The 12,600-nt window shown below is 53.9% G+C and overlaps 3 protein-coding genes across 3 annotated transcripts; 1 reads left to right on the forward strand and 2 right to left on the reverse strand.

Moving 5' to 3' along the window:
• Positions 1-318: 318 nt before the first annotated feature.
• On the reverse strand, positions 319-867 carry J4E83_005423 (uncharacterized protein; the record flags this gene model as incomplete). The annotated part of the gene is made up of 1 exon (XM_049332342.1): positions 319-867. The coding sequence occupies one exon, from the start codon at positions 865-867 to the stop codon at positions 319-321; it is 549 nt and encodes a 182-aa protein (XP_049188793.1).
• Positions 868-3,901: 3,034 nt separating this feature from the next.
• J4E83_005424 (uncharacterized protein) lies at positions 3,902-6,468 on the forward strand (the record flags this gene model as incomplete). The annotated part of the gene is made up of 2 exons (XM_049332343.1): positions 3,902-6,317; positions 6,368-6,468. 2 exons carry the CDS (start codon positions 3,902-3,904, stop codon positions 6,466-6,468), a joined length of 2,517 nt encoding a protein of 838 aa, XP_049188794.1.
• A 2,952-nt stretch (positions 6,469-9,420) lies between these two features.
• J4E83_005425 (uncharacterized protein) lies at positions 9,421-10,597 on the reverse strand (the record flags this gene model as incomplete). The annotated part of the gene is made up of 3 exons (XM_049332344.1): positions 9,421-10,275; positions 10,352-10,502; positions 10,569-10,597. The coding sequence occupies 3 exons, from the start codon at positions 10,595-10,597 to the stop codon at positions 9,421-9,423; spliced, it is 1,035 nt and encodes a 344-aa protein (XP_049188795.1).
• Positions 10,598-12,600: the final 2,003 nt, after the last annotated feature.

A 12,600-nucleotide genomic window follows, 5' to 3' on the forward strand; every position in this document is an offset into this window, starting at 1 on the left:
CGTCTCAATATTGAGCGGTGCACGACTGGGCATCCGTGAGTGGCTGGCGCGTATGATGACTTTTAGCAAGGGTTGCTTAGTATTGTTCGAGTGCAGGTGCAGCGTCCAGATATGGTATGGGTATCACGGTACGCGCTCGCATAGTGTGGCCAACATTACGTGAGTCAATGACTGCTCTTTGTCTGTTGCAAATGCTACGCAGGTACAGGAAAGAAAGAGTGGAGCACGTGGGGAGTGATCAGATTGAGTGCTAGCTGGCTTGGCGACATCTGCTATCGATAGGGAACCATCGCATCTTGTTCTTCATCGACACATAACTCAATCCGAAGAACGCACGCCAGCCATCCCAGCAAGTTCCTCGCCGACCGCCTCGCCCGCAAGCTTCAGTGGCTTCGACTCCTGCAGAACAAACAGCATGCGCGTCCAGTCGGTCTTGCTGTGGTTGATCCACTGATGCATCGTTCCACGCTGAATCGCAACGTCACCCCGCTTCATCAACCGCTTCTCGCCGCTGTCTAGTAGACATTCGACCTCGCCCTCGAGCACGCAGCCGTAGTCCAAGCTCACAGTCCGGTGCATCGTGCACGCTGTGTCTGGGGGGATGTCGACGTGACGGAGGACTGTGCCACCGGAGACGACGAGGCCTGGGGCGTCCTTGAGATAATTGCCGTATACATCGAGATCTTGGTCGTCGTTCATATCGACCGGGAAGCCTTTGGTGGTGAAGCTGAGGGCGAAGGCGATGCCGTCGTCGTTGGCTTTCATCTTGCTTTCCTCGTTGAAGGCTTTGCTGAAGACGGCTTTGCCTTTATCATCATGGGCCGTGATGTAGCGGTGGATCTTGGGCAGCGCGCCGATGTGTGCCATGGTTGAGGTCTTTTGGAGTGTTGTGAAGTTTGCTCGTTCGTGATGATTGAGCGGTGTCGAAGATGAATCTGGCAATCACAACACTTGACTAAGTCGCGCCTTCTATCTCGCCAGAATGGAAGTGACAATTGACATGCCCCACGAGAGTCTCAGATATACTGCTTCACTCTCTCTTCGGGTTACACGAGGTACGGGAGATGCGCGTGGAGCCGAAGGCCGGCTGCGGATCCACATATCCAACTTCCCGTACTCCGCCATCCACGGCTCTTGAGTAGGCGTCATTGCATCTACAATAGTCTGAGTTGTAGAGTTTCGTCTCGCTGCAGTTCAGGGTTCGGTATGTATAAGGTGTGCTATATTGCCGCCACATCGTTTATACGCAACAAGTTTCGGCATCTGCAAAACCAGTAAGCTGGCCGAGTGGTGAACACAGACGGCTGAGAAGGAGACTGATTCATACCGATATATATACGTCTTCTCAAGTTTCCTTCCGCTATGGGGTTGACTTCTTCAGATGGGAAACATGTCGCATCGACCACCTCGCAGTGCACGCCTGAACTTTAGTTGACTAGTCCGCGTCCAGGGTCATATCTTGATCGCAAGCTCTTGGTATGCATCTGGCTATATGTAGATATCCGTCTTGGCCAAGGTAACAATGCAACCCAAGCAAAGGTCGCTATACAGCGCCGTCAGTGATACCAGTGGGACATGGTTCAGTGACAGGCAGCACAACCGTATCTACAACAGACGAACTAGGCGCGGACAAGACCGTTTGCGCTGTGTCGATGTAGGCCAGTCGTTTGGCCCTGGGCTCATGCTGAGCTGACCTCACTGGATTTTCTGGACTATAGTTCAGGTGCACAATTACTGCCCCTTACACAGGGTGAGGACTTTGCATGACCTAGTCAGCAAAATCTTGTCGAATGAAAGCTTGAATGGTGTTGTAATGGCCAACAGACCGTGACGTTCTTCTATCGGTCGAACCAAACTCTGGCTGCCGCGTGTACGGAAAGAGCGCTCCAGCACACCGCGACTTCCTTCACATCACAAACGGAGCAAAACTTTGTCGCAATCGCTGCTTTTCTGTTATTACATCGCCACTTCTTCTTGTGCTCACCATCAATTCTCTCAACCCCTGCTTTCATTCTACTTGTTTCTACTGCATGGCGCTACTTGCGTGGTCTTACACCCGTCACCACTTCTAGTGCTACTCCATACTCACGAGACGGGGAAGAGTGCATCCCACAAAGTACCCAAATGCCTCATCCAATCTCCTCAACTGTCAAGCTAAAGAGATCAACCGGTCACTCTCTTATTGAGTGCGGGGATGTTCCCCAACCTGTCGCCTTTCCCTTTCGTACTTTGCGCAAGTCGCAAGTCAAACCCAGTCAATAGGAAGACAACGTTGCTCGCGTCATACGGAGACCCAACATGCGGCCGCCTCGCCTATGGTACGCCCTGAGAATGTTGGACAAAGAAACGTCAGCAAGGCCGTACAGTAGCACAACGCTATCCACTCCCCATGACTTCGGATGATGGTGGCTTGCGTGGCTACTGACCTGTTAAATTGTGGGTGCGACACTGCAGAACCACGCAGATCTTGCCGAAAACGTGGAAGCATCTCTAAGACTTGGGAAGCATTCAACTACAGTATACTTCAAACGAAAGTAAAACGAAACAGATGGCAGAGATGGTCACGAGCACTATGACGAATCTCGGCATGCCACAGCAAGAGTGATACCAATGTAATACGCCCACCAGTAAGACCAGGGGCGCTATCCTGTCAAGCTGTCGCTGCTCAAACGGCGATATGCGGGCAAGGCATGACAGGATGCACAATACTTGAAACGGCTGCCATGGACGAGAATCCGGATGCAAGACACGGCGCTCAGTAGTACGATCGGAAGCGATGTTACGCAGAAGGCGCTCGGCATGCCAGGGTAACGATGAGCGCTTGCCAACGCGAGGAACCGCCGGCGAGTGGGCACCGCGCGTGGAGGCAGGTATGGCGCTCATGCTGCGGATGGCCGAGAACTCTGGAATGTATGATGACGGCGGGACAAGTTGCGAGGCATCCTCGGACGTGTCGGTGAGTCTGGACGTCGACGGCGAAGTGCCGTTATAGAGTCGCAGGCCGGGCCATGCCAGTGAGGCAAATACGGACAGCCCTGGTCCATGGTAGTATCCGCGACTTTGTCCACCATTTGTCGCAGTCTATATTCTTAGATCCACCGACGGGCGCCAGTAGCGCAGGCCGGTTCGCCTGGCTGCATGTTGAACAGCTCGTTCGAGAGGTGAAGGTGGACGATCCAGCACGGGCATGAGGGGTGGATATAGCCCACAGCGTCGAGTATAGGCTGTCTTTGCTTGTTGCGGCATCCCCAACGCTCCCCTCCACACCCTGATGCTACCTACCGGACCCCGAGTCTAACGCTTATCGGCACTATCGCAGGAGGGGTCATTGTGCTCGATAGGCGACAGCTGATCCGAGAGAAGAGCGATATTGCGACACACTGGCCTGCATCGCCGTCTCACTGGCTGCTGCAGGGTGAGGCGTCAGCTTGCGTGGGTTCAGTTAGCCAGACGACAGCCAGACCGAGAGGCGGAGCTGGCTAAGGACACCTGTGGAGCGTCTCGGCGGGCGAACACAATTCGGTTCTGTCGTCGCTCAACGATCTGCTCACTAGAGGCGCCTCTCCACGATAGTTGAGCACCCTCTCGCTACCCGCACACCACCCAACGCGCCCGTCTAGGAACCCTCGTGCACGTCGGCGCTGGTCAGGGTTTTCTTTGACCTCGATTGCGAATCGCGCGGTCCGCTGCAGCGCTTCTGGCGCTATCCTAACCAAGTGTAGGACTAGACGAGCCATTGGTGTGTGGGGCTGGGACTTGCATACAAAAAGCGGTGTACGCGTCTTGGCATCATCCTCCTACACTCTGGTCGGCCCATCGCCCGCCCGCTTACCTTCACCGCTTACTATCAGCTCGAAGAGGCTGAGAACACTCGAACCCCATTTTCACTCTCCGTGCAAACATGGAGAACCAACACATCGACTTTGACGGGGCCATTTACGGCGTGGACGGTGCCTTTGATCCTTCCTTCGACCCGAACCGACAAAGCTACAACTTCTCCCAAACGTGGCCGCTGCCAATCTCACCCGGCACGATGACACAGCAACAACAGCAGCACGATGGTAGCCAGCAGCAGCAACAGCAGCACTCGCACCACCAGCACCAGCACCCGCATCAGCAGCGCCGTATCAACAACGCGGCCGCGTCTACCGCGCACAACTCGCACCCGAGCACGACGAGCATGGCACCTCTCCACATGGGTCTCGGCTTTCCCGCGGCCATGCAACCGATGAACCCCATGTTGGCCACTTGGATGAACATCAACACGGATGGCTTTGGGCAGGATAGCTATGGACAGGGCTCAATGGGAATGGGCACAGAATTCAGCACATACGGAGGGCCTCTGCAGACGTCGCCAGTCGAGTTCGGCATCAACCCGCACATGATGAACTCAATGTCCATGGCGCCCATGAATTTCATGACCACAACCAGCATGGACGGGCTACCCACCCTGACTACTGCGCCCTTTACAATGCAAACAATGAACGACTTCCAGCAAGAGTTCACTCACCTCGGCAGCGCGCCCGCCGAATACACCGCTCACTCAAATCCCAGCGTTGGCACTGGCTCACCTGGTGAGAACTGGATGGAGATCCGTTCGCTCTCCAGCAGCGACAACGGCTGGGTCGACGTCGGCCTCGGCCACGGTCACCGCAACTCGTACGACTACTCGGATAGCTCTGCCATCATCTTCAACCCAGCCCAGTCACTCCATATCCGCACCGGCTCGAATTCGTCAAACTCGAACCACTCCGACGTGCCACCGTCAGCCCATTCCTTCAGCAGTTTCGAGGAGATACAGTTCCCCATGCACTCTCCTCAATCAGAGAACAACTTGGAGCTTGTGCACTCGCATAGCCACTCCCACTCCCACTCCCACTCCCACTCTGACAGCTGTAATCACACCCACGGGCTCCCGATGAGCGATCACGACTTCGCCAGCTACATCTCGCCTACCCAGTCCGTCAGCCCGCCCATGGCACGCGTCGAGCCCATTGTCATAAAACAATCCTCGTCGAATACCGCGTCGCCAACCTCGTCAGCCGTCAGCTCACCGCCGGCTCGTCGCAGGAAATCACCCGCGACCGCGACCGCGACAGGATCGAAGCCTGCCAAGACCATCGTCAAGAAGACACCCGCCCACACCACCAAGAAGGATGCCACGGGCGAGAAGCGCGTCGGCAGGAGAAGGGGACCTCTCAGGCCTGATCAGCGACAGCAGGCTCACGAGATCCGCAAGCTTCGTGCATGCCTGAGGTGTAAGTTCCTCAAGAAGACTTGTGACAAGGGCGACCCGTGCGCTGGTTGCCAGCCATCCCACGCGCGTCTCTGGCAGGTCCCGTGCACGCGTATCGACATCAAGGATATTGCCTACTTCATGAAGGACTGGAAGGCCGACTACGAGCGCCATGTCAGCCTTGGTTTCTCCATCGGCAACATCAAGGGCTTCTCGACATCGGAGCGTCTGATCTACGTTACCCACGGCTACGGCCACTACCTCCCCATCATGGCCCGCGACGTCTACGTCCGTGACGAGAAGTGCTTCGGCGTTGACTGGCACGAGACCCTCAACGGTCTCCACTTCGAGATCAACACCGCCAAGTTGTCCGCCGGTATGGAGGGCATTTCCCGCGCTATGCTCTCCGACTACCTTGACCGCCACATCGACGGCGGTTTCGAGCAGTTCGTTGATGAGTACTTTGAGGGCACCTACTTCGTCACCGAGTTGTTGAAGACTGCCTACCGCTTCTACACTCGCGAGAAGCTTCCCGTCATCCGCAAGGCGCTCAAGCTTGTCCTTGCCTACAACCTGACTCTCCACGTCACCATGATCGAGGGTCTCGGCGACGAGGACAACACGCCTGGTAAGGTCGAGGACCAACAGTCCAAGTTCTCTGGCAAGACCATCGCACCTGTCATGATCAACTTCCAGGTCAAGTGTGCTCTTGCCGACATGTGGCGTGAGCTGCAGAAGGACGTTCTTGAGGAGCTCTCTTCGCTCTACCAGTCGGTCTACAGTGGCGACAAGTTGAAGAACTGGCCCACTATCTTCATGCTCGCTGCTATCCTCCTCGCTGTCTGGGAGTTGATCCAGTTCGACTGCAACTACCGCGTCCCCGACGTCGGTGCCGTTAACAAGTTCTGCGGCGAGATGGAGGGCACTCCTGTTGGTGTCATTGTTGGTCTCTTCTCGGCCATCTCCCAGAAGCTTCCTTCTTTCACCGAGTGGGATTCGAGGAAACACCACCACCTCCTTGCCTCCAACCCTGCGGTCTGCGATGCCATGACCGAGGTCCGCGCGCACGTCACTAAATATGGTAAGTCTGACGTCCTTGCTACTGTCTACACACACTAACGAACATTACAGAAACGTACCTCCGTTCAAGAAGTGACTGCAAGTTCGACCGTACCGACTTCGACTCATTGTCGAACAAGTTCCTCTCGAAGCTTGTCATCAGGGCCAACTAAGCCCTACCATAATCTAATCACCAGGCTGCACATACTCTTCACGACCAATTGTTTACGCGCGACTCATCCACCGACAACCCTCTCAGCAGCCTGCTTTCACGGCACAACCCATATACATAGAACGACCCACGACTCATGTGTCCGATGTTTGCACGCATAACGGCTGACGACCCGACCTAAAATGATGAACGACCTGTCCTGCATTTCCTGCGATTCCCCGGTGTCCTATGGATGCCAAGTTAGCCCGCGATCTCACGATTACAAGCAGCTTCTGGCTCATCCTAAACCTCCCAACTACATCACGCTCACTACCCGGCGACACCGGAAACCAATATTCTTTCACCACAACAAATGAATTCATACGACTTTTATTGACCTTCTGAACGGAGACGGCTGCACGTATGATCTACGACAACGATCACGACTACTTGATTTTACAACACGAGCAAGCGAGGCAGAGCCGCGGACCGCTGGTCCTGTGTGTTCTTTGAACTGTTTATTTTTTCCTGTTTCCTTTTTAGTTGTTCCTTGCAACATTGTTGGAGAGGTCCCTGGTATGGTGTCGCACTCCAACACTGCCCCGTGTTGTTGACGTTCAACACCGTGTTACCAAGCTCCTTTTCCAAGCAAGCAAGCAGAACAAAGTCACCTTTTCATCTTCTTGACGATTGTGTTACTGGCATAGCGAGCGAGCAGGCTTTCTTTCTTTCCTTGAGGCTTCGAACATACTCCTCCGGCCCTTTCGGCACCTGTGTGCCGAAAGCTGTGAGTGAGGCGGATTTCTTTTTTAACTACTGAAAACAGAGTATGTATCTATCCATCATTGTCTTTATCGGGTGTATTTTGCTAGGCTATAGCAAAATCAAAACATGGGAATTATCAATATCGGTATTATCACTATTGCCTTCACATTTACTCTGCTCTACATCGTGACTGTGACTCGTGCGTGGAGTTTTCTGAGCAAGGGTTGGTGTGACTCAATCGCACCGACTCCCCAGCCACTTCTACACCGCAACGGCAAAAGACTTTACAAAACCAATCCCCAATCTCCGTGCCTGCATTACCATCGCCAACCCCTCGCACCCCACTTACCCAAAACAGTCAGAACGACAGGAACCTCCCCTTCCTACTGCAACTTGTGTTTCACGTTCAATGCAGCCCATGAAATCGCCGGACTACATCTCCGGTAAAACTCCGGCTAGGTCTCACTCGCGGGAAAAAGAGACTGCTGCACCACACCGCCTTTCCCGCCCCTCGCTTCCGACACTACCCGCATACGCACTATCCGTTAGGATGAGGTCCTCTGCCTCACGCTCAAACGCTCGAAATAAGAGCGAGGAACAGGTTTGTTAATTTTGGCCCTCTGGAATGATCTACCCGGCCCCTTCCTTGTCGATCACGATCACGCCCGCTGACTAGCCGATCCGTCGCGACAACGGGTCATGAGCGTGCTTAGGCGAGAGTTTGTAGGACGGGATGGGCCTGTCTTCTTAGTACCGTAAGTTGTACAGCGTGTAATCGTGTGGTAGTATAGAAACAGGCGTATGCTTGCGATCACTATGTGTGTAAAGTAGAGTTTAGACCTCCGTGGGCTAGATTTCTGCTTAGTTACCATCTTACTGCGGGGTTAGAGTGTGTGTGGCGTTGTGTAAGTGTGTAAAGGCGGGTTCCCACATTCACCGGAAAAGGGAACGCATGGTGATCTCATTTTTTGGCTGGGTTCGAAGTACACGCGGTTTCGTGTCTAAGGGACCGGGTTTCGTAGCCGGTTGTTCTTGGATGCGTGAGAACGTACGGGAATTAGTTCGACGTTGGGATTACGAGTATCTGTACTGATGTGATGTGGTTTAGCTACATCTCAACGTTTCATGCACGGATCTCGGTACACTATCTTGAGCTTGATCACCTCGCTACCTCTTTCTTGACATAGTTGAGCGGTCGAGGATTCTAGAAGGGAGTTTTCCCTGCGCCTTTTCTACCCGCCCATACCAAATTCCTCTTACCTAGGTACCCAGCTACCACAAACACCCCCGACCCCCAATTTCCCATTCTTCCATCTACCAGACACCATCCTCCCGCTAGAAGCAGCTAGAAATCTCGCCACCTGTGGGGCTAGCCCTACAGCCCAGTCCGAGAAAAAAGCAACGTACTGATGCGTTGTACAAACAACGCCCGCTAGACCGGCGTGGTGGCGCAATGCAAGGTAATGTATCATGTACGCACTCCGGATGTACATACATTGGTCTCAACGGTTTTCCGAGGGGCTCGTCTCGAGATGAGTTAGCGGTGGGGGATGATTGGTAAGTGTGTGGTGGGAGACCAGTGGTGAACTAGTGGCGCGAACGCGGTGTGGTAGGTAGGGCGAGTAGGTCAGGTGAGGGCAGTGAGGTATGGGATTTGTAATCCCGATGGGGATGAAGATGGAAAGGTGTTGGGGAAGTTTTGGGGAAATTGGGGTTGCTTTTGGTGTCGTTGAACGGGAATTGGAACTGCTTTTTGCGTCGTTGGACGAGGGTTTGGAGGGGCGGTGTGTCGGAGATGGACGCAGAGACAGAGACGGATTGTGATGTTCGGTCTTGTTGATGCTGAGAACTTGGGATTGAGGATGTTGAGTAGGTTGTGAGTGGATGAAAGATACTAAGCCCTCGTGAGTGAAAGTTGCCGATCAGGTTGTGTGTAGAAGTAACGTCGGCCGAGACATTGGGCGATATCGAGATATCGCTGCTCATACTTTGATACAGCTCTCACGTCCTGAAGAGCTACCGCGTGAGAAAGAGAGACTGGACAGGTACTTCGCAGGCTATATCGATGCAACAATAAACGTCGACGAGATCGTAAGACATTGCATAATTCTAGATGTCTAGCCATTTCTTTGAACGGAGTGAGGCCCATAGACCTTTTGATGGTGACTCCATGGCGTTGCCCTCAAACCACAAAATCTAACACTATCATCTAAAAGCCTTGCCTGGCCTTCGGCACATATACCTCCTCCAGATACTTCGCGTCCTCATCACTGAGCTTGAAGTTGCTGTTGCGTACAGTCTCTTCGATCCTCTCCTTGGAGCTCAACCCAATAATGGGGCAAACTCCCTTCTTAATCGTCCACGCGGTCGCTATACACGCCATGCTAACGTTGTTCTTCTTCGCCACCTCTTCCACACGCTCTATGATCTTCTTGTCAATGGCGTCTTCGCGACCGTGCACTAGCATCTCAAGGAACTTGTCCGTCTCAGCGCGCTTGGAGGAGCGGTCGCTCCAAGGACGAGTAAGTGCGCCTCTAGCAATTGGGCTCCACGGGATGAGGCCGACTCCGGTGTCCTGACAGTATGGAATCATCTCGCGCTCCTCCTCGCGGTAGATGAGGTTGTAGTAGTTTTGCATGGATATGAACTTGTGCCAGCCGTTACGGTCGGCGATGTTCTGTAGCGTCTGGAACTCCCACGCCGCCATTGAAGACGCGCCGATGTAACGAACCCATCCGCGTTCGATAACGTCGTTGAGCGCTTTCATGATCTCTTCTCGGGGTGTACCGCGGTCCAGACGATGGATCTGAAGCACGTCGATGTAGGTGCCGAGACGCTCGACGCTCTTCTCGACCGCGTCGAAGATGTGCTTGCGGCTGAGGCCGACTTGGTTGACCATCTCGCCGTCATTGGTGGATACGGATGCGATGCCCAGGCTGGGGTCTTCCTCGACGACGCCGAAGTAGCATTTGGAAAGGAGGACGACTTTGTTGCGCGGGATGTTGTATTGCTTCAACGCCTTTGCGATGATCTTCTCCGAATGGCCGTGGGAGTAGATATCAGCCTGTCGCGTGTTAGTTCTGCATACTCTACAGCCTTGTCGGCGTCCCAGTGGTATGAGGCCAAGTTTATAGGCTTACCGTGTCCCAGGTGTTGATGCCGCTCTTGTATGCATGCTCGAGAAGCGGCAAGCTCTCAGCCTCGTCCAGGACCCACGGCTGCCACTTTGAACTACCGAAGCTCATGGCACCCAGGATGACTTTGGACACCTTGAGGCCGGACTTGCCCAAGCTGTACTCCAGTCAGCGTTGTTATTGCCGTGGCTGGTCCTTGGCTCAACAATGGAGGTATCCGTACTTGACGTATTGCATCTTCTGGTCTGCCATTGTTGCAATCGCTTGTGTTTTCGAGGAGCGTATCGTTCGTAGTGTATAGCTCTGAAGCTGTTGTTCTACACGGCGGGGCGATAGCTATATATTGGTGGTTGTCGCGGAGATGGTGGCGGAAGTAGCTGGAAAGACCGCAGGTTTAGTCAGATTAGACTTTAGGAGCTGTAAAATGGGTCCGAAGGTACTCTCTCCTCTTTGAAGATGTGGATTTGGTGCGACGTGCCACTGTAGTTCATGGAGTTAGCGGAAATAATGTTGGTCAATGGCGTCAGAAGTGGGGTCAACGGAAAGAAGCCGCGGTACATGAGCGTCGTGGCAGCAGCGCATGCTCTCGGCGTCGCAATGAAGCCGTTGGTCTTGCTGAGTACCAAGATGGCGACAACGACAGCGATAGCAAATGGATGTGTGTCGCAAAAACAAAAGGCTACAGGGACATCACATAAGACAAGTATTGAGAAACTCTCAGCGCCCGTAGGCATGCTTAATGCATTGTTCAGGCTTTAACAGCCGTCGTGTAAACTATGAATAAGACCAGATCTCCCGCAGGCAGATCATCCCATGAACGCCCTGTCCCAGATATCATCGTGAACCGTCAATCATCAACCACCTACTGTCCGCCACGCAGACGAAGCACCAAGTGGAGAGTAGACTCCTTCTGGATGTTGTAGTCTGAGAGCGTCCGGCCGTCTTCCAACTGCTTACCAGCGAAGATAAGACGCTGTTGGTCAGGAGGAATACCCTCCTTGTCCTGAATCTTGGACTTTACGTTGTCAATCGTATCGCTGGACTCGACTTCCAATGTGATGGTCTTTCCAGTAAGAGTCTTGACGAAGATCTGCATACCACCACGGAGACGAAGCACCAAGTGAAGCGTGGACTCCTTTTGGATGTTGTAATCGGAGAGAGTACGGCCGTCTTCCAGCTGCTTACCAGCGAAGATAAGACGCTGCTGATCCGGAGGGATACCCTCCTTGTCCTGAATCTTCGACTTGACGTTGTCAATGGTGTCGCTGGATTCCACCTCAAGGGTGATGGTCTTTCCGGTCAGGGTCTTGACGAAGATTTGCATACCACCGCGCAGGCGCAGGACGAGATGCAGGGTGGACTCCTTCTGAATGTTGTAGTCGGACAGGGTGCGGCCATCCTCGAGTTGCTTTCCGGCGAAGATGAGGCGTTGTTGATCCGGAGGGATGCCCTCCTTGTCTTGGATCTTCGACTTGACGTTGTCGATGGTGTCGGAGGACTCAACCTCAAGGGTAATGGTCTTGCCGGTGACTGGAGAGAGTTAGTAAGGGTGTTGGGTCATGGACAGCGACGTGGCAACTTACGGGTCTTGACGAAGATCTGCATACCTCCACGAAGGCGGAGGACGAGATGCAGGGTCGATTCCTTCTGAATGTTGTAGTCGGACAAGGTGCGACCATCCTCAAGCTGCTTGCCGGCGAAGATCAAGCGCTGTTGGTCCGGGGGAATGCCCTCCTTGTCCTGGATCTTGCTCTTGACATTGTCGATGGTGTCGGAGCTCTCGACTTCGAGCGTGATGGTCTTGCCGGTGACTGTGAGCGTGTTAGCAGCTGAGGCGCAGAGACATGGCGGTGGCGGTGACTACTTACGGGTCTTTACGAAGATCTGCATGTTTGCGGTGTGCTGTGTCTCGGTGTGGATGTGGTGTTGGTTGGGTAGAACAGCTTATGAGTGGGCTGCAGGAGTGTGAGAGTGGTGTGAGAAGAAGGAAGAGAGGGGAGAGGCTGGTTTATATGCAGGCAGGCTGAGGCAGTGAGTGAGTAATGATGCGGCGAGAGCCCGTGCGCCAATCAGCAGCTGCGCACGGGAACATTCCGGCTGCTTCCACACACCGCAGGCAACGGGCCATTACTTGACCTCGCTGTTTGCCATCACTCGGCTTGTCTCTTCACGACGGCGCCTAATCCATTGTCTATTACCTCCTCACTGTGCTCCATCACCGTCGTGGCCGCTCTTCACTGCTACACCGCGCAGGT

This window comes from Alternaria metachromatica (assembly GCF_023757995.1).
Source record: "Alternaria metachromatica strain BMP 0045 chromosome Unknown scaffold_10, whole genome shotgun sequence".
In the NCBI taxonomy this organism is placed as follows: Eukaryota; Fungi; Ascomycota; class Dothideomycetes; order Pleosporales; family Pleosporaceae; genus Alternaria; species Alternaria metachromatica.